At 39.5% G+C, this 22,545-nt stretch overlaps 2 protein-coding genes and 1 pseudogene across 3 annotated transcripts in view; 2 read left to right on the forward strand and 1 right to left on the reverse strand.

The window, feature by feature from the left end:
* The first annotated feature begins 1,654 nt into the window (after positions 1 to 1,654).
* On the forward strand, positions 1,655 to 4,033 carry LOC144965955 (dynein light chain 2, cytoplasmic pseudogene; annotated as a pseudogene). Its single transcript, XR_013644131.1, has 2 exons — positions 1,655 to 1,792; positions 3,559 to 4,033. The product of XR_013644131.1 is annotated as a dynein light chain 2, cytoplasmic pseudogene (transcript).
* A 9,612-nt stretch (positions 4,034 to 13,645) lies between these two features.
* Positions 13,646 to 21,412, reverse strand: LOC144965962 (glutaredoxin-related protein 5, mitochondrial-like). The gene is made up of 2 exons (XM_078901881.1): positions 20,858 to 21,412; positions 13,646 to 13,946 (listed from the first exon to the last, which is right to left on the reverse strand). The coding sequence occupies exons 1-2, from the start codon at positions 21,132 to 21,134 to the stop codon at positions 13,768 to 13,770; spliced, it is 456 nt and encodes a 151-aa protein (XP_078758007.1). The 5' UTR covers positions 21,135 to 21,412; the 3' UTR covers positions 13,646 to 13,767.
* Positions 21,413 to 21,488: 76 nt separating this feature from the next.
* The window catches only part of LOC144965959 (uncharacterized), a 47,192-nt gene continuing 46,135 nt past the window's right edge, over positions 21,489 to 22,545 (forward strand). Inside the window, exon 1 of the mRNA XM_078901868.1 lies at positions 21,489 to 22,155. Coding sequence (XP_078757994.1) covers positions 22,047 to 22,155 — 109 coding nt within the window. The 5' untranslated portion in view covers positions 21,489 to 22,046. The remainder of the gene's footprint in view (positions 22,156 to 22,545) is intronic.

Below are 22,545 nucleotides of genomic sequence, written 5' to 3' on the forward strand. Positions count from 1 at the left end.
AGCAGGCTTTGGTTGGGTTACAATGACATTAAAATAACGAAATAAATGTAAATAGTGCAATGAGTTGTAAATTTTATGTCATATGTGCGGCCATGTAGTCTTGTGGTATGACACCCGCTTTCGGATCTGAAGGGTCTGGGTTCGAGCCTCGCTCCGCGCATAGTTGAGTCCTTGGAAAAAGACTCTTTACTCACATTCTGTCATCGGACTCAGGCTTAAAATGAATACCTGTCCGTTAACAGCGTTGTCTCTGTCCGAAAAAAAAGGTTGTAATATTGCCTAACAGGCGTCATGTCTCGTTCTACATGTTAAGTGTTTCTGTTGGCTAGGGACCCCTTGTAAAGCGCTTTGAGCACGTTTAGTGGATATTGCACTATATAAAAGCTCACGTTTTACACAACATGAATGGATACACGAATACAACCCAGACACACCCACACACTCACTCACTCACACACACATACATACATACATACATACATACATACATACATACATACATACATACATACATACATACATACATACATACATACATACATACATCATACATACATACATACATACATACATATGTACATACAAAAATACATACATACATATCAAAATTGTTAATTTCGGGAAATATACATGATAATGTAACAAGGGTAACATATTCATTGACATAATACCATTTCCTAAAATAATGTACAATGTATAGAGCATGAGTATTAATTTGAACAGTGAAGTTTCAGACTCTGCCACAGAATGTCCCAGAGGTAATAATGATATTAGTGTTGATGAGTTGCGAGTGAACGGAGACCCAAAGTGAAAGGGTTAGCTTCAAAGAACAACAACACACACAAAAAAAAAACAACAAAAAAAAACCAAAACAAAACAAAAACAAAAACAAAAAAAAAAACAAACAAAACAAAACAAACAAAAAAAAAAACAAAACAAACAAAACAAAACAAAAAAAAAAAAAAAAAAAAAAAAAAAAAAAAAAAAACAACAACAAACAAACAACATAGAACCCAATTCGAATGTAGATGTGGTGGAGACAAAAGTTATTCTGCTGGCAACTGACTGAAATAATGTGATTCATCAGAACACCCTTTCTGGTTTTTTTTTTTTTTTTTTGTTTTGTTTTGTTTTGTTTTGTGTGTGGGTGTGTGTATATGTGTGTGTATGTGTGTGTGTGTGTGTGTGTGTGTGTGGGGGGGGGGGGGGTCGGTTAAAAAATATATATTGATTTATAGTCACATCTCTTCATTATGCCAGACGTAGTCTATTTGGTGCACGCTTTTTTGTTATAAATAAATAAATAAATTTTGCTAGAATCTAAAGTTTCAAATTTATTTATCTTTCTTTCCATTTCTATTCTTATTCATTCCATTTGTTTGTTTATCGTTTTTTATAAACTTTGAAATATTTTTACGTTTATTTGGTAATACAATCTCATTTTAAGATCTCGCTCTCTCCCTCTTGTAATTTGCATTAAGATTAAGATCTATCGATTAGCAGCTCTGTTCCTGTTGACACAGACATGGACGAACCCTTTTCAGTGACCGTATTTTTCGCTGCTAAGGACGCCGTAACTAAGTCTTTAAAACGAACTGCATTATGGGCCATGGAATGGTAGGGAGTAATCATCCAATCGACAAACGGAAGTGCTATTTTCGTCACCCGGCAACTGATTCCACAGAGAATTATAATAAATTTGCTCTTTACTTTTACATTCACTTCAAAAGCTAGTAGACCAAGAGAAGGTAACAACCACCTGTGAATTTGACAACACTGAAAGACGCATACTGTAAGTAATCAAACAGAAGATTGTGATTATATAAAACTTTATTTAGAAAGGTAATTTTATCTATGTATCGTAACTTTATGAGAGGACTTTTCTTTCCACTTCCACCGGCCACCGGCAATAACGTTGTTTAGAAGTTTATGTTTTTTTTTTTTTGAAGTGCATGTTCATGTGAATGGTAATTTTACTAACAATATTGACCAATAAATCAAAATATGGGAATTGATTTCATCCTAGCAACAATCTCACAAGGTACGAATTTATGCCCTCGATATTGTTTTTCTTGTGTATGCGACCCCCCTCCTGCCCCATTTCATCTCTATCAATGTCTACTTCCGCTCTCTCGTTGCTACCATGCCATAGCCATAGTTACCGTTTCTTTAACAATTCTGAGAGTATAGATTAATTGCTATCAACGTGGGCTTATTAGAGAATACATGTCTGACAATCTAAATCCGTGCAAATAAATATCGTCTACCGATACATTAAAACATTACTAATTAATTACACAATGTGAGAGAGAGAGGCCAAGGCCATCATTTTTTTTTTTTTTTGGTCTCATTACTTTTGCTAACAGGTGAATGTATCAGTATCAGCAGCCTTTGAAGATTATAATATCACAAACTGCCAGCGTTTCAATGCGCTCCCTTTCAATGCATTCACTTATTTTTGTTTGCAGTGAATATGTGACAATTTGATCTCGCTCTCGCCCCTGTCTTAATTAGAATTTACTTAACTGTGCCTACTGCTCAAATTATTAAGAGGTTTTCCTGAACATGATTAAATGTCTCCATCTTCATGCAACCATTTTCGCCTACTCTCGTATTAAAATTATTTCCATTGGGGTATTTAGTATGACTTTTTAAGTGGCCAATTCATGCATGGTTAGAGGAGTAGAGATACGGATTGTCTTAAATTGAAATTTAGATATGGGGTTTATGATGTGATTTTGATGACCGTGGCATCCAGTTTTATGAGCTTATCAATTTATTCTCGATGTGACATTTTGAATAAAGTACACTTATTTCCCCCAAATGTGAAGTCATCGAAAATAATATGAAGCCGTTTGGATGAAATGGTGAATAGTTCTGAAAAGTAATGAAAATGGAAGCACTCTGACTGTTAGCTTTCACGGCTCACCATTATTGTGTTTATGCCTTAATTTGAAAAAAAAAGAGCTCTTGCTTGTTGTATTACAGTTTTGAATTAAACATTGTACCTGCTGTTTCAAAATAAAGAGCATAGATTTTTCTTCTTGCTCTTATTCATATTCATGTGCTTCTATTCCATTTGGAGTTGTAAGATTAAGATTTCCATTTCAATTTGAGTCTCAATTTTGAAAAGGAATCAACAGTATTGTTAATTCTCAAACCAAGCCCCTGATCTCCTTAAATTTCGTAATTGAAAATATAAATATTCTCGTTAACTTGATAGTTTTATTCAACTTCTATTAACTTCAATTAAAATCAGCAGCTTAGCCTAATGTTGCGTCTGTGAGTTTTTACTCTTGCCTTTAACCATCATTGCATATATGCTGATTTTTCTTTTACCCTAGTCAATTGAGCCTATGTAAGGCTGATTGGAGACCATTTTCTCGTGACCAATTCCATCACCGGCATGTTGCTTGACTTGTGAGGGGTATCTTTTTGGCCGTCATAGTCAAGATTGTTGTCCTCATGTAGGGCCTGAATACTGAATTAACACACTTATTTATATTATTTCAATTTTAGCACTGCAATAAAATTGTCTCTCTTTATTTTTGTCAACAGTCCAATCATGTCTGAGAGGAAAGCTGTAATCAAGAATGCTGATATGTCTGAGGACATGCAACAGGATGCTGTTGATTGTGCAACCCAGGCCTTAGAAAAATACAACATTGAGAAAGATATTGCTGCTTTCATCAAGAAAGAGTTTGACAAGAAATACAACCCCACATGGCATTGCATTGTTGGACGTAACTTTGGCAGCTACGTCACTCATGAAACAAAGCACTTCATTTATTTCTATTTGGGACAGGTGGCTCTTTTGCTCTTCAAATCAGGATAGACATTTTAAAAATAGGTCTAGCTTTTATTTAAATTATGATGGATCTGATATACAAGTGTTGTGATCACAGGACATTGACATTACACAAGAACTGTGCTCGTCTTTCATACACAGATCCGTTGTCACTTGTTAAACAGTCCAGTATTGGGCATTACTTGTCCATATTTGGTTTACAGTAAAGCTTTTGTACAAAAATTATCACTTTAATCAAGTCATTCATTCATTTATCATTGTGGGGTTGTAATTGAGTTGAATGATTGTTTGAAAGGGCGTGGTATTGGAGAATGCTTGTGACTGAGTAGCTGTGTGTATCGTGAGATTGACAGAGATGAAGGTGCTCTCTGCTGATTAAATGATTATTTGATCAGTCTTAATAACTATTGAGCTGTTGAGTGTATTTATTTGGTTTTTGGGAAGGATGTTTTTTAGGGTTTTGAGCTCTGATGATTTCATGAGGGCAAAATTGTTCCTTTATTAAATTTTTGCTTGTTTGGCTTTGGCCACTTAGGCCAGCCGAAATTTTGTAGAGATATATCTCATACACAGTGAGGTTGACAGAGCCATGGATCAGTTGTTAGTTACATTGAAGGTTCACTGAGTTCACACTGTTGTTTTAATATTTGTTTTTTAGGTCTCATAAGAATGGGTTCTTATTTTCTCCCTTACTTGGATCTGTTTTTTTGTTTTTAAAAAAATATATTTCAGAACCCTTAATATTTTATTTTTGTGCCATTTGTAATGGCTCCTGGGTGTAACATAATGAGCATTGATCCTCTATCCCTTTGGCATTGTGACTTATGGTCTTTAATTTGAAGTCCACTGTTGTGTGCCATTCAATATCTAATCTTGCTGCTATCATGTTGGTCTGTAGCAGCTTTGAGGGGATGTCTTATTCTATCACTTTAAGGATGGAGATAGTAAGGGTTGGGGAGATGGGCATACTACGATAAAGACACATGGCGGGTTTGGTTGTTGTTGGGATCTACACTGGTGAGGTATTCCCCCATTGCCTTACTTTTAGTTTGGTGTCTGTGACTTGATGAGTGGACACTAAACCTATCTGTCATGTTTTGTCATCTTTCTTTTCAAAGGGCGGAAATGACCCCAAAAGTGAAATATAGCGAGCACCATTGCTTTGCGCTTTGTTTCTTTTAATACTCTAAATAATGCAGTGTGTCGCTCTACTTTGGTGTTGGGTGCAATACCTTGAATTCAAACATGGTCTGATTTCAGTCTGAGGGTTTGGGTTAGTGATAGCAATACATTATACTAGACAGCCTGTTTTCCAGTAGGCCTATTCTTTTCAGACATCTGGGTGGGGTTCCTCACATCCCATAGCGGGCAGGGAGGCACTTACTGTCTTCTATCCTCCCTATATCTGTTTTCCAACATGCTTTCTGTCTTGAAATGAGATTACTTGGTTTTGTCCAGGCCCTGGTTGGATACCCTAGCTGAGACGGAAACGGTCAAATGTACAGTTTTGGGATATGATATTTTTTGTCTTGTAGATCATCTCTCTGATATGGACTGTATTGTTTTGTTTACATATTATTATTATATGTGATTTGTAAACATTTTTGAGTGTATCCTTTTAGCTGGGACCTGTTCTTGTGTCTGGATGAGACTTTTAGGTGATCTCCAAGTACTTTGATTGTGTGCTCTTGGAAACTACATCTGTTTCCTATTTGAACAAATTTGTCTTACTTTTTCTTGGGTGCTTTAATTGTAATTCTAGAACTTTTAACTTTCCCATTTTCCTCCTTTTTACTGGCGCTGATATGACCTTAATGTGTTTCAAACGCCGTAAAGCCCTTAAAAACAAGAGAGAAAAAAGCAAACAAAACAAACCTGTCAGACATCATCTGTCTCGTTTGCTCTTCACAGAAATTAATAAGACTGTGATGTAAAGCAACATTATCTTTGTTGTGAAAATATTAGCCTTGTACCTGACACTGACATACTTGTACATATGTCTGTGAATAAGAAATCCATGATAATGCAGCCAAATTCCCAAATTTTGCAATCAAAACTTTAAAAAAATTATTGTGGTTGATTTTCGTAATAACCTACCACGACAGTGAAAGGTGTGAGACTGGAGTAATTGAAGGTAAAGGGATTAACTAAAGGAATGATTGTATTTCAAAAATCACGATTTTATGAAGTTTTCCCCAATAAATCTGTTGCGGCAAGTCTACCCTCAATTTAGAAGGGGAAATTTGTCTCTAGGGTCTATTCCAAGGGAAGACAGGAATAACCCAGGCATCAGCCGCAGTGCGGCGCCGAAATTGAGCTAAGGCGAGGTGACACGGCGCAGCGGCAGGTGATCGAACTCGGTACCTCAAATTTCATGATCAGCCATATACTATATTACTATGGTCCTGTGTTCCCTCTCCAGGGGTGCCGACCTCTCATCGCCCTGGGTTCACTCCAAACTGGTTTCTACCACCAATGCCAATAGTTTCAGAGTTCAATCCCCACTGGAGTCCATATCCCATGGTTCCATGATCACTCCTCACTGGTGTCTACCTGCCATATTGCTGGATTCTGTTCCCACTGGTGTCTACCTCCCATAGTCCCAGGTTTACTTTCCTCTGGTGTCCATATCTCACAGTCCTGGGTTTAAGTTTGCCCTAAAGTTGGCCCACAAAAATGACGAAAAAGTTGTCATTAATTATCCATCTCTCATAGTCATAGCCTCTGGCTCACTTCCCACTAGAGTTCATATCCAGTGATTCCGCGTTTTCTTTCTGGGTGTCCACTTCTAATAGCACCAGGTTCGCCCCCACTGCTGTCGAGCTCCCATAGTCCCTACTGGTATGCATATATTCCAATGGTTCCGAGTTCACTTCTCAGTGGTGTACCACTCTCATGTCCCTCTGTTCAATCCCCACTGATGTCTACCTCCTATAGTCCCGGGTTTCCCTGGTTCATTCCCCACTAGTGTCCACCTCTCAAATCCCTGTGTTCAATCCCCACTGATGTCTACCTCCTATAGTCTCCGGTTCATTGCCCACTGGTGTCGACCTCCCGTGGTCCCAGGTTGATTCCCCACTGATGTCCCAATGGCATCCGTCTCTCATAGCCCTGGGTTCACTCCCTACTGGTGGCCCACTCCACAGCAGGGTGAATCTCATTGCCCCGGGTTCACTTTCCACCGGTGTCCATATCTGGTGGTCCCACGTTCACTGCCAGGTGGTGTCCACCTCTTATAACCCCGGGTCACTGGTGTTTGCTTTCTATAGTCCTGAGTTCACTTGAGGTCATCCCATAGTCCCAGGTTCACTCCCCGCTGGTGTCCATATCCCACAGCCCCGGGTTTACTTTCCACTGATGGCCACCTCCCATGATCCATTGTTGACTCCACATTGTTGTTCACCTCTCATCGCCTCGTTTACTCCCTACTGGTGTCCACCTCTGATAGCCTTGGTCTCACTCCCAACTGGTGTCAACCTCCCATAGTCCTGGGTTCATTTCCCACTGGTGTCTATACCAGTGGGTCCTGTGTTCACTCTCTAGTGATGTCCATAGTCAAGACCCGGGTTCACTCCCCATTGCTGATGTCCACCTCCCACTCCCATGGTCCTGGATTCACACGGGTGTTCACGTCAAAAAGTAAAGTACATTCCTCTCTTGTGTCCATATATGCATATTTTATTGTCCCGGTTGACTCCCCACTTGTCTACAGTCTACATATTGCAGCCTCCAATTCATTCGCCATCCCACAGCCCCAGTTTTACTCCCCACTGCTGTCCACATTTCAAAGTCCGGAGTTTTCTATCCACTTTTGTTATAAGGTTGTCAATTTTCCGTATATTTACTGAATTCAATATGTTATAAACCCTCAGTATATTTTCCAATAATCTGCTAAACGGAAAAGGTAACTACATAATGAATAATGTCAGTTCACTGGAGTTCAGCACTCAGAAAAGGGTTGGTCTATGAGTTTACGTAAAAGTTCAGTAAATTTTTGTCTCTTGAATTGTCATCCCTATATCACTTCCTTAATCCCTGGTTCACTTTGTTAACATTCCGTAAATCATTCCCCACTACTGTTCACATTCCCGGGTCTCTCGGGCTTCCTCCCTCAATACTAATACTGGCCTGTCATTATCTTTGGTATAATATCCACGGGTGTCCATTTTAAGTCATCCTTGGTTCAAGTTCAATCCCCACTGGTACTTAGCAATCAGAGTCCCAGGGTCGATTGACAATCACAAAGAAGCAACACAAGGGCCACGCCTCTTTATCCTCTGCGGGTGGTTGGATGGGAGCATCACCCTTGAATCATATACCTATGATGTTCGCATGGGTGTACGATCCGATAGTGATGTCGTTTCTTCTTCTCTTTACTAGCCTATCCTGCTTCTTTGGTTTGTGATTGTATTTTTGACAGGGGATATTTTTTTTCCTGTAAATCCTCTGCCTGTTTGTTCTTGGTTATTTATAATTTAGCTTATGATATCTTTAGGTTATGATTTTGATTGACATTTGTACTATTTTTGTTAGATTGCTTGTTTTTTTTTTTGTTTCAGCGGTCTCTCATATAACCTCAATTGTGTTGGAAGAGACCTAAAGCAACAAACAAACAAACAAAAATCTTTATCCTCTGATCAGAAATTAGCAATCTATTGCAGTACAAATACAAACAGCATGACGGTTAAAGAGCTCTTTTCGATAGAAGCATAACTGTTTAAAAATACATACGCAATTGTTTCACTTATTACAGTGGAAAAGTTGCCTTCTTTATTATTTTTTATATATTTTTCGCTTCTCTTTTTATTTAATTAAAAAATTTCAAGTGAAAACAAATCGCGGATTTGCCTAAATTGTGGCCGCGACAAACGCAGATGCTAGATATTCCGTGGTTCAAGGATCACTCCTCAGTGATCACCACCTCTCATATTCATAGCCCAGGGTTCACTCTCCACTGGTGTTCAACTCCCATAATCCCGGGTTCATTCCCCACTTGTGTTCACCTCCCATGCCCATAGTCACAGGTTCACTCCCCCACTGGAGTCTACATCCTTTGATTCCATGATCACTCCTTAATGGTGTCCACCTTCTATAGTCATAGTCGAGGGTTCACCCCCCCCCCCCCCCCCGGTCTTCACGTCCTTTCGTCGGAGTCCCAGGTTCCCTCCCCACTGGAGACAGTAAGTCGTGGTTAAGCGCAAGTACTGTCCATCTATCATTCCTCACTGGTGTCCATAACCCGTGGTTCTGCGTCAAACTCCCAGTTGTGTCCACCTATAGTTCCGGGTTCAGTACGTACCCATTAGTGTCCACTTCTCATGTTCATCTCATAAAGCTCTGGGTTCACTCCCCACAGGTGTCCATAGTCCCAGTTTTACTGTCCTCTGGGGCCGTTTTCATGAACGCGGATTTGCAGTCGGATTTCATGTGAGCTGACTAAGCAAGCCCGGGACTAAAAGGTTTCGTTGAGTTAGAGGTGCCTTTTTCATATTATTACATAGGGAGTGCACTACTCAATAACAATCTACCAACAAAGGGCCATTTCAAGAAATGTATAGCAATTACCGAACAATCAGCCTCATGACCCATCCCATTTAGATAATGTTACGCATTATCTTAAAGAGGCTGAAAAATATGGGTCAGAATCAGAAGAAACTACTTGCAGAAGAACAAGCGGGGTTCGGGGCAGGGAGAAGCACAGTCCAGCAGGTGTTCAATTCTTGAATTGTTACAGAGAAATGCCTACGGCACCAAAAAGTGTTATTCCACAACTTTATATAAAGTGGCAGGGTTTGGCATGAAGCTCTCTGGGACACTAAGAAACAATAGAAGCACTGTATAAGAACAACACCAGTACTGTCCTGTATGACAACTAGGACCATTTTTCAAAACAACGGGTTGAGTTAGACAGGCATGGATACTCTCCCAAACCATTATTTACCTAGAAAGAATACTACAAGAAACCTTCCAGAACCACCAGTCTTCTACCACTATGAAATATGTATAACTTACACTTTGCTGATGACAATGACCTCATCGCGCACGGTGAACATGAATTAGTCTCTAACCAACATTCTGAACCAGGCGGCATCTACTAAGTACAAATGGAAATCAACACAGATAAATCCCAGATTCTAATCAACAGCGAGGTGATGCACAGTCTTCAAATATCTTGAATGTTGCTGAGCGAGGATATAACGATTGTAGGATAGGCATGGCGACTGCGGTAATGGCGAGACTCAGCTAGATTAGGAAAAGCCAGATGAGCTTTCAATCAACATTTAGACTGTACAGGTTACTTATCTGTGCTACTACACATATGGTTGTGAAGCCTGGACAATGAATGCGGAACTAGGCGAATCAATGTGTTCGAGAGCAAGAGTTACAGGAAAATCCTACGAGGGTCATATCTGGAATATAAAACTAATAAGGAGGTTCTTGAAGAAGTGGAAAAAACTAGCAGGAAGACAGGAACCATTGCTTGCAATGGCTTAAAGACGGGAACGCATGGTTTGGCCGTTTGTTCAAGACAGCCATGCAAGGTATGGTTGAAGGTCAAAGAAAAAGGAAGACAAAGGAAAACGTGTCTGGATAATATCAAAGAATGGACAAGATACCCGCTGTATGAGTTAACAGAAAAGTAAAAGTCCCAGATGTGTGGCACTGTGTTGTGAAGGTTGCATCCCGCAAATCCCCTATCCATCCGGCCGGGTGAGTGAATGACCATACAATACTGAGAAAGGATTTGAAAATAACCGCATATGTAGAGCCTGTAAAACATGAGCTTCTTCGAAGGGATAAGTTAGTGCAAATGGAAATGATTGCTTGGTTTCAATTTTATTTAAAAATGAAGAACGATCCCAACTGGATACACCACATGGTTTTCCGATGAAGCTCATCTTTATCTGAATAGCAACATCAACCGACGTTCAAACATCTCCCGGGGTAGAGGTAGACCAGATTATATGAGACCATTACACAGCCAAAAAGTCACTGTGTGGTGTCTCATAGACAGCACTTCCATCATTGGGTCATTCTTTTTATTTTTTAAAGACGACAATGGACACATATTTAGCATAACTCAATCGATCTGTAGAGGAACTGTCCAAAAGAATTATTAAGTATTTGAAAAAGGAAAACAGTTAACGTGGATAAAGAATAGTTCCAACAACATGGGGCCACGCCTCAAACTCAAACAGCTACCGCAACTCTCAATTTCTTACAGGATCACTTCAGTAATTGTGTAATTTCAAGACGCACTGTCATTCTCCAGACTTAGGTCCCATGGACTTCTTTTCCTGGGGATATTTGAAAAGTAAAGATTATGAAAATTGACCTGAAAAAAATATGGAACTAAATAATGAAATCAACCGTGTCATTCAGAAAATTTCTACTGAGGTTTGACAGCAAACTTTGGACACTTTTGTGAAACGCATGTATGAGTCGAAATGGGGACCACTTTGAACATCGACTGAAGTAAAATTCAACAGAAACAAGACTCAACCTAACAGCCCACATTGTTAAAGGTATATTTTCTCGTTTTGTTTATTTCATTGAGGTTTTTTTTTCTGTGACTTGGAAAATCGTTTCAAATATTGTGTTCAAAACTTCTCAAATTTGCGTTTTCAGAAAAAGCAGCATCTACTTTTATTTTCTGGACTGATGAGAATTATTAAAATAAATTAGCAATATAAAATTAACACCAAACAAAACTTTCGAAGATGGCAGATCCCTTGGAGATAATATGCCGCTAAGTTATTATGTTTTGTAATCCTAAACTTTTAAAAAATCAAACATACTGTACAAATATATATCCTTGCACCTACTACCTTAAGTTGCTAAACATGAATGGAACCCCCCCCCCCCCCCCCGCTTTCCTTGCTTGCTACATTGCCCTGCAAGCACATCGATACTCGTAATTCGCAAGATTGATCTTCAACCTAGGACTTCATATAGATGTCGCTGGGGCAGATCGTCGAAAGTACACATTTTTGTGAGTAAAAAAAAACAAAAAAACAAAACAAAAACAAAAACAAAAAACAACAAAAAACTGAATCTATCGGCTCGGAGTTGAGAGTGTACAAGATACTCCGAAATCGAAGGGTTTGCGTCCAAAAAAAAATGATTGGAAAGTATAGAGTCTAGTTATTCTGTTGACATTGCAATTGACTGAAATAATGTGATTAATCAGAACACACTTTCTCTTTTGTGTAATCATTTGGGTTTTTTTTTTGGTGGGGGGGGGGGGGGGGGGGGGGGGGGGGGGGTTCAATTTCCTTGAGTTTCAATCTCGGTGTTCGTTGTCTCAATGAAACTGCCAGTGGCCTAAAAATATAGAATTGACAGTCGACGATGGACATCATTGCAGTCTATAACAGTCGACAGTCAATATCACGTGTGTTGCTAATTTCCTCTTTAGAAATCTTTTGCGTTGTAAGTAAGGCTTGTGTATCTTTCCTGCCTTCATGTAGTAGAGAGGTGATATTACCCGCACAAAATAGCTGAATTAGTCACCTTCCTTACAACGCCCACTTCTAGGCAAGTGACTTACTAGTCCGAGACTAGAAAGCGTTCATGAAATCCGATTTTTTAAGACAATTGCTTCGCTTGGGCTTAGACTAGCTAGTCATTTACTAGACTAGTTAATGACTAGCTAGTCTTAAGCCCAAGAGACTAGTAGTAAATGACTAAATGCAGTCCTCGTTCATGAAAAAGGGCCGTGAAGTGGAAGAGGGGGTGAGGTATGGTGATTTGGGGGGGGGGGGGGGTAGGATGGAGGGAAGGGAGTTAAAGGAATGGAAGTCACAGTCACGTCACCTGATTTATTTACTCAGAAAGGTAACGATATTTTTAAGAAGATAACTCAAAATGTGTTCCTTATTGGGTTTGTAAAAATTTCTCTCAGTATTGCTTCCCTTAAAATTCCGTAAGACATGTATAACGATAAATTCAAAGATTTATTTTTAGGCAAATCTGACATGGCGGTTTTTTGAAGAAAAAACAACAAAAAAAAAACAAAAACAATCCCAAATTTTGCAAAAAAAAAAAAAAAAAAAAAAGTTGCAAAAAATTGCAATTAATTTTCCTAAAAACCCATAATTAGTTCATTAAAGAGAAAGGTATTGGTTTGTTTTAAAGGGTTTCACGGCGCTTGCCTTAAATGTAAGGTCATATCAGCGCCAGTAAAAAGGAAGAAAATGAGATAGTAAAAAATGAACTACTCTGACAACTCTTGATTAATTATCTTTCACGTTCTACTTCTACACGAGCTATCAAATTAAAAGAAAAAAAATTAGTCTTTTTTTTTTTTTTATTAATGTTTTTTTTCTTTTCAAAATCTCGAAAATTTGTTAAAGTTTGAAAAAAATTGCAGATTTTGCGGCCGCAATGCAAATCAGTGATATTTTGCGATTTTTTTGCGGCCGCATGCGATGCAAAAAACCGCCATGCCAGGCAAATGCTAATATAACTGATACAAGAATTAAAATATTTCCAATTCGGGACTCTGCTACTCTGGTTGTTCGTGTATTATAATGTGAAAGTGAAAGCAATGTGTATTGTATCAGACAATGCCGGTGTCTAATAAATCTAATTCAGTTTGGAATGCCAGTTTTGCCCTCACTCTGCAGTGTAGCTGAGGTGTGGTTATGAACTTCGTCGAATGCGAAGTGGATTTAGCAGTGTCAAATATCTAATGGTAAAATAAAAGCGTTGGAACTATGGTCGCTGTATCCAAGATGTACTGTATTAATGCATTGTGCATTTAGAGAGAAAAAAGAAAAAAAAACACAACAAAAACAGCAACAACAACAAAAAAAAAAAACAAACAAACTTCAATTTGGCTGTCAATGTCAATATCAATTATCAACGTATACGTTTAATCGTGAAAAATCAATAATCAAAGGCTGAAATTCAAAATAAAAATAAACATGTTACACGTAAAATCATTGTGGAAATTGTCAAGACTGTTTGTTGTCTGGCTCTCCATCCAACAACCTTGACCTAATGCCAATTTTTTGCAGCTCCTCGATGAGTTCTCCATTTTTATGCATGTCCAATAAGATGTCACATCCACCAATGAAATCTCCATCGAAGAAGATCTGAGGAATTGTTGGCCAATTGGTATACTCTTTCACACCTGTTGAATGATTGATATTATGAAAGATTAGTGATATCAATGAATTAGCTATACTCCTACATTATAATCTGCCTTAAATGACAAACATGAAGTTTTTGTTTTTTTTGAGCAAAAAGGTCAAAATGCCGACTGCGATTATTTAATAACAAAAAAAAAAAAAAAAAAAAGCTTACATGCATAATTCAATTGCATTCAGTAGTCTGATGTCACGAAGCCCGGCAACGGCGGCCATCTTGGTTCGAAACAAAGAAAATCATTACTTTTTATTCTTCATGCTGGCTAGAACTTTTCATTCCCTTTTCATATGCCTTTTGATCAGAATGTGTAAAAGTCAAAACATGATCAAATTGATGGGGTTTTTTTTCCCTCTGGAGACGCGTTTAAGCTCGCCGGAGAAATATTTCATACGGCGTCCGCCATTGTTCGGATAGTTTAGAGCCAGTGTTACTAAGTTACCATAAGTCATTAGGAAGGAAGTGACGTTACGACTGTTGAAGACAATTGCAAATCTTCAAAAATGGTGTGAAAGGTTTCAGTGTGAGAACCAGCGTTTCATCACCGATTGAAAAGAAAAATAATAGAATAAAATGTGACACAAAAGCTGATGTGTCCGATGTAAACAGATCCAATTTATGTCAGAAAAGTGACACGTCACATTTGAAAGAAAATTCTAATATCTTACACAGGCCTGGTGCACTGATATTTCCTAGTATCAAAAGTAAACGGTCTGATGGTGGAATAATGATAAAGCCAGCAAAAGGGTCAAAATCTGCCGTGATATGAGAAAAAGACGCATAACGGGAAAACCTACTTTTTCAGGAAACGCAAAAAACTGTTTTACTTAATAACATTGTAACTATTGGCTCGAATCTAAAAGAATTAATAGGTAATTAAAGATAATTTGTTTTGTTATTTTATTCATGAAACTTGAAAACCAAAATATTTATATCAACTGTGTAATTCACCAAAAGGCCTTTTGCCAAATCCATCATTGAAAATTGATTGTCAGTGACCTGTCACATGTCTTTGACAGATAGACGCAAAAATATTATGCGTCCATCGCACTTTCGGATGTGTATCCAGTGTGTGACAAACGGACGCATATTGTTTTTGCGTCTGTTTGTCATAGACATGGGCTATTTAAGCGGTAATGTGCATATTGATATACAGTGTCATGTGAGGACGCATATCGCCCAATGTTAAGCTAAAATAGGCAAAAACATCATAATCACAGGTCCCTAGAATAATCGGAAGAAACCAATCAAAAACATATAGGATATCAAGCTGAACATGCTTTATTATTTCAGAACAATCGCCAGTCATGTAAATTTTCATAATATTTTCATTTGCAGTGATTTGATTAGCATTATTTGTATAACTAGTACTAACTCTCTTTCTCTCCCTCTTTCGTTATAGTTCACTAACATGGAGTTTGCTTTTGTAATCATTGCTAATATTATCACATACATATTATATTCCATCTCTTCTCTTTAGATAATGAATTGAATCATTACTTAGATATTAAAATTGCATGCTCGTACACATCGTTTGGAAGAGCAACGTTTCCAACTAGTGAGTGAATGATGAAAGGACATTAACTTGTAGGATTTGCAAAGATTTTTACTCGTGGAGCTGGTTGGTAGGTCTATCCAGTACTTTCGTCTATTGGAGGGGGGAGGGGGGGGGGGAGGGGGGGAGGGGGGGGGGGCGTCAAACTCATAAGTTGTTTCAAGATCTCATCCTTCTTGTAAATCCTACACCCCTGGGTTTTGTACGAAACTTTGGCATACAAACAAATCCGCGTGTTTCAGAATGTCACATTCGTTGAAAGTATCTTCTTTTTGAAGAAGAGTGTCTTTGGTGACACTCGCCTGTAGTACAGCGCAATATCCTCTAAATGTGCTTAAAGCACTTTACAAGAGGTCCCTGGTCAACAGCAACATTTAACATATAGGACAGGACATGACGCCTGTTAGGCGATATTACAATTTTTTCGGACAGAGACAACACTGTTAACGACCAGGTACTCATTTTACACCTGAGTACGGTGAGAGAATGTGAGTAAAGAGCCTTTTCCAAGTACTCAACTATGCACTGAGCGAGGCTCGAACCTAACGTCATAAATAAAGGAATGTCACCAAAATTCATTCAACTGAGTAGAGGTGTCAAAAAATGATAGAAGGCATATTGTTTTTTTCCCTGCACTATCACTTAGCAGAAAATGTTTGAATGACAAAAACAACGGAACATTTATGAAAAAATCCTAAAATCCCAGAATTCCGCGGACGACTATCATCACTGGTCCCCATTATATTTATCAAAAAATTGCAAATTTTGCGGCCGCAATGCAAATCGGCGATTTTTTTGCCATTTTTTGCGGCAACAAGCGATGCAAAAAACTGCCATGACAGTATTACATACTGCATCCCTACCACCAGTGCTCTTACAGACTTGAGTCCCTATCATCAGGGCTATTACTATTACGCACTGAGTCACTACCACCAGTGCTATTAGCCACTAACGCCCTACCACCAGCCCTGTTAGCCACTGAGTCCCTACCTCTAGCCCTATTAACCACTGCACCAGTCCTGTGAGCCACTGGGTCCATACCACTCGCCCTGTTAGCTGCTGAGTACCTACCTCTATCCCTATTAGTATTAGTATTAGCCACTGAGTCCTTACCACCAGCCCTATTAACCACTGAGTGCTTACCACCAGCACTATTGGCTACTGAGTCCCTATCACCAGCCCTATTGGCTACTGAGTCCTTACCACCAGCCCTATTAGCCACTGAGTCCTTACCACCAGCCCTATTAGCCACTGGGTCCATACCACTAGCCCTGTTAGCCACTGAGTCCATACCACTAGCCCTGTTAGCCACTGAGTCCTTACCACCAGCCCTATTAGCCACTGAGTCCTTACCACCAGCCCTATTAGCCACTGAGTCCTTACCACCAGCCCTGTTAGCCACTGAGTCCTTACCACTAGCAATATTGGCTACTGAGTCCCTATCACCAGCCCTATTGGCCACTGAGTCCTTACCACCAGCCCTATTGGCCACTGAGTCCCTACCGCCAGCTCTATTAGCCACTGAGTCCCTACCACCAGCGCTATTAGCCACTGAGTCCCTTCCACCAGCCCTATTGGCTACTGAGTCTCTACCACCAGCCCTATTGGCCAGTGAGTCCCTACCACCAGCCCTATTAGCCACTGAGTCCCTACCACCAGCCCTATTGGCTACTGAGTCTCTACCACCAGCCCTATTGGCTACTGAGTCCCTACCACCAGCCCTATTGGCTACTGAGTCCCTACCACCTATTGTCCACTGAGTCTCTACCGCCAGCTCTATTAGCCAATGAGCCCCTACCACCGGCCCTATTGGCTACTGAGTCCCTACCACCAGCCCTATTGTCCACTTAGTCCCTACCACCAACCCTATTAGCCATTGAGTCCTTATAATCAGCTCTATCAGCCACTGAGTCCTATCCATCAGCCCTATTGTTATTATCCACTTGAGTCCCTACTACCAGCTCTATTAGCGACTGAGTCCCTACCACCAGCCCCGTTGTCCACAGTCTCTACCACCAGCCCTATTAACCACCATCCTGCATATTATTATTAGCCTTTGAGTCCCTACCGCCTGCTCTATTACTAAAGGCCACTGCAACCTTCCCATGACTGGGAGGTAGTGCCGTGCTGAAGACCGGTCCGGACCGCGGTCCGACGGTCTTTTAGCTGTGAACCGAAGACCGGTCCCAGAGGGGAAGATCGGCGGCGGTCCTCACTTCTTATCACCTTTCAACTAGTGCGGGGCGGTCCTTGCAAGGACCACGGTCCTACGGTCTCGCGCCATAGCCTACTACTTTCCCCAGCGATTCGTTGCTTCGGTTGCCTATCTTCCACCAATCACCACCCATCCCACTTAATTAATCGCACCCACCCCCCTTTGCCATACACTAAACGACACAGACGACCATACAGGCAGACGACCACCAACCTCCACTTCCCAAACCGCCCTTTCGTGTGTGAGATGGGGGGAACAGGAGGCGCACGCCTTGGACGATTCCATTATACGGGGTAAATTTCAAAATTTACTACACCATAATGATCGCAATGACAATGATCTATGGTGAAGGCATGACCCCTCTTCTCTAATGGGTTATTGTTTGAAATGTATGTGACTACAAAAGATGTGTGTGTTTGTGTGTGTGTGTGTGTGTGTGTGTGTGTGTGTGTGTGTGTGTCGAACCTAGCAAGTAGCAAATCCGATTTTTTGTTTTCTTTTGTCCATCTCTTGTCACCACTCCTTTCTATCGCAGTGTTGTCATTTAAAATAATACAATAATATTAAAATTTCGTTTGGTGTTTTTACTAATCAAATAATATGAGTTTCATTAGTTTCTTCCTTCCAAAAAACCCAGTTATAACGTCTGAATTTTAAAAAGTCCAATAGAATATTTGGGGACCCCGATAGCTCAGTTGATAGAGCACTCTCTTTATACGCAAAGGGCCAGAGATCGATCCCGGGTGCAGTCGATTTTTTTTCTGAATCCCTGTCTACTCAGCAATGAATGGGTAGCTGAGTTTGTTAGATCTGACGAAAAGTCACCATCGACCCCTCTTATCACCTCATCCACCCCCTCTTATTATAACTTCACGTCTCTCTCTAACTCTTCAATGCTTGCTGCCCTCTAATGTGTGTGTGTGTGGTGGGGGGGGGGGGGGGGGGTAGGAGTTGCGTGTGTCTATCAACGCCACGAACAACTCGATCAACGCCTTGGGCGATGCCATTATCTCCGTTAATGGGGATAAATTTCAAATTTTATTAAATTATCGAACTAACAAGGAAGTACGGTGAGCAAATAAAGAAGGCATCACCCCTCTTCTCTAATTAGGTTACAATTTGAAATGAGTGTGACTACTCCGTGTGTTTTACTCCTGTAGGCCACGGTTTTCATCGTGTAGCGGTCTTTAACGGTTCAAGAATGAACGATCCCACGCTCTCAAAGGTCAAACCGGTTCGAATTTCCAACAGTCTCTCAGGAATGTTCAATGTCGAAAAGGACCGGTCCTAGAGGACCGGTCCTTGCGGTCTTCATTTCCCAAGGACCGTAGGACCGTGGTCCTTAAGCTTGCCAAGGACCGCCCCGCACTACTGGGAGGGGGGGGGGGGGGATGTTTGACACATAGAGAGGTGGGCCTTTGGCCTACCAACCTCCGCTGCACGTCCAACTCGCCTTGAGCATGCATTCACGTAAAATATAAAGATTTTTTTTAAAAACCTACCTCTGTTTCAAAAACTAGCATCTTTCACCTTTCTAAGAAACATTTTGATTTTTCAGAACTTTAGTTCGTTAAAAAATACCGGCCAATCTGACCCGTTGAGTCGAATGAAAACGAAATTTTGTTGTTTACACGGTTCAAAGGAAATGCCGTAAATAAGCTTTCATGGACTTCCTGTGTTGTTTTTACAGTGTCACGTGACCGTTTTGAGAAATTTGTCGTCTGCTACAAATAATTAGACCGGTAGGGGGTAGATATTTTCGTTGGAGCAGAGAAAAAGTGAGTATTATTTCTTGGACTTGTAGAGAGGCCTAGGGTCCACCAGCAGTCAAGTTTATTGAATAAAAGAAAAAAAGGCCTTTTTACTGCACTAATGCACCAAATTGCATACCTATCTATGGACACTTTGTTCCGTATCTTTTCCCAATAAACTTTTTTAAAAACCTGGGGCCAGGGTTGCTAGTTTGGCCTCCTGGTGGCCAAATTTGAGAAATTTGGCCTTTTCCCAAGCCATTTGGCCTCCCAAAATTTGGTTTGGCCACTTGGCCTCCTGTAACCAACTTTTTGGCTTCCTCTGACTTTCCCCGTTATATCGTTTTACTCTGGTACCGGTAAAACTTATTTTATTTGGCAATCTAAATATCTAAATGCAACACGTGCTAACGCCACAGATTGCATTTGCTAATGCTTCTATATATACGAATTTTCCTTATCCTATCTAAATTGTTTAACAAATCTAAAGAGTTTTCGCGAGGCTAAGGTGGGTTTGGTGGTATTTGGGCTCCTGCCGAGGAATCTGGCCTCTTGCTATAGCTAGTTTGGTCTCTTACTCAAAAATGATCTGGCAACCCTGCCTGGCTAGGCGGTACCTTGATAACAGAAACGATACCCACACGATTTCGCGAGGAATTAATCATGAAAACAATTAGGATATAATTTCAACACAACTTTTGAAATTCATCAAGGATTGTCCATTACCGAATGTTTTTTGATAGAAAACAAATGCATCTTCAAATCTAAACTGCTTTTGACGGTAAGCGGTAAGTTTTTTATTTATTTTTCGGTCCAAACGAATGATTTATCCTGGTATAGAAGCTAAGTATTGGTAACACCGGCGCAGCTCTCTAGTAGAGTACCCGCTGAGTCCCCACGAAACGATGTGTAACCTTTAACGTTTGTAGTCTGATTGAGCGACTCTAGTGAGAACTAATCACACAACTAGCAGTTGGAAAGAGCAGAGTTAAGTCAACTTCCTTCACTCTCCAAATTATTTTTATCCGGCGGGCTTGAAGTGTGTCTCAAATCTACTCGTTAATCACCCACTGATTATCTACCGCTATCACCCACTGGTTCCCTACCGTCTACCGCCACCGCTATCACCCACTGATTCCCTAGCCTAATAATAACGCAAGGGGGGGGGGGGGGGGGGGCAAATAACGACCAGATTATTTACACTACACCACGAAGGTCAGAATATGGGAGTCCGCTAAGTCTCAAAGATCAACTTGAAAAACCCGGCGGAAAATAACCAAATTTGTTATTCTCCTCCCGGCGGAAAATAAAAAGAAGAATTATTTTCCGCCCGGCGGAGAATAATGACAGCCTATCATATATGCTTTCTAAATTACCTGATCTGATATCCTCATCAGACAAAACATCGTAGGATTTGAAGTCATCGACACCATGGAATTTGAGGATCTGACAGACTGCATTACTAAATCCACATCTTGGGGCGTCGGGCGTACCCTTCATGAAGACAACAATTGGCTTCCCTTTAACAAGTTCATCGAAATTAACTTTTCCAGCGCTTGCAGATAGTAAGCGTATCAACGTGTTTCCCAACAAATTTGGAACCTTCTTGTTTATAACATTACGAAATAACATTGTGCTCATTGTTAGACTCATTGGACTGGACACGACACTAGCCACCACTAGACAGATCGATCGTCGATGTGTGGAGTGAATATGATTGATCAATGATTGAGATCTCTTTCAATTTCAAGTCTTCAACTAGGAAAAGCAGGAATCTCTTCAAAAAGAAAAAAACCCAACTCTAACAAGCGGAACTAAACTGTTGGCAATTCATGTACTTTTGTCCTGTATGTTTATGTGAACTTCTATTTATAATGAATTTGAAATCCTCTGGCAAAGGTCACACATTGAGAAATATAAGCCATACAGTCTTGGTACAATGTTGTGAAAATGTAAATTTGAGAGTAGTCTCCCCCAACATCGAAAATGAAAGTAATGCGTTAATGTAAACTTCCGGGTTACCGCTTCAATGCCTGTCTATCCTTTTCTTTTTTCATTCTAAGGGATCACCGGTGACGTGTTGACATTTCCTTTTCAAAACGATGTTTTGACCCATTGTGTCAATAGGAAAGACTCCTTATTGCAATTAAAAAAAAAAAAGTCTAGATATATATGATTTATTGAATCTTTAGTACGTACCCTTTGAGGCAATTAAAATGAAAATCAAAACATGGAAAACATTTTGCTGCTCAGCTCATCTGCCATCAAATTAGAAGCACTAAACATCTTTTTGAAATAATAAATTTCTCATAATATTTGGAGTTTGATGTATTTTTCTTCTCTAATACATTGTTGACTTCAAATGCCATTATCTCGAAAGTAGATGCAAATTTCAGTTTTTGTTGGAAACCTGCAGATAACTAAAGGACCGTGTACCAACCTGTGAAATTCTATCTCAGTCTCTAGAGATATCACCATTATAGATATTTCATAATATATCCCTAACAATTTTGTAATTATTAGTTATTAGCATTATTGAGTCAAGATACGATCCTTAACAGTTGAATGATAATGGCCGATGATGTGAAGTGTATCGCAAGTAATATTTTGACTGCAATCGACACAGAGAGAACAGATGTAATTTGTTCGGTGTTGGCAGAGCTTCGTAATAGCAGTAAGAAAATATAATTTTCTAGTTTCGTAATAAATGAAAATAAAAACGCAAGGCCTTTAATATATATATATATATATATATATATTATATATATATATATATATATATATATATACACACACACACATATATCATATAATATATATATATATATATATACCAAAATATATATATATACACAATATATATATATATATATATATATATATATATATATATATATATTATATATATATATGTGTGTGTGTGTGTAATTGTATTATATATTATAAATAAAGAGATTGTTTACAAATGTGATATTTTATAGTTTGATAAAAGTATTCCTGAATGTTCTGATTGATTTTGAACTTTTTTTTTTAAAAAGAAAGAAGATCTTGTATCCGCTGGAGC

This window comes from Berghia stephanieae, chromosome 1, assembly GCF_034508935.2.
Source record: "Berghia stephanieae isolate SIO BIC M18660-M18661 chromosome 1, UCSD_Bste_1.3, whole genome shotgun sequence".
NCBI lineage: Eukaryota > Metazoa > Mollusca > Gastropoda > Nudibranchia > Aeolidiidae > Berghia > Berghia stephanieae.

Excerpts from the sequence above, each read along its gene's own strand:
- LOC144965962 (XM_078901881.1), bottom strand. The coding sequence starts at position 21,134 with ATGAGTCTAACAATGAGCACAATGTTATTTCGTAATGTTATAAACAAG. Across the intron at positions 13,947-20,857 it reads TGATGAGGATATCAGATCAG|GTGTGAAAGAGTATACCAAT; the intron begins GTAATTTAGAAA and ends ATCATTCAACAG.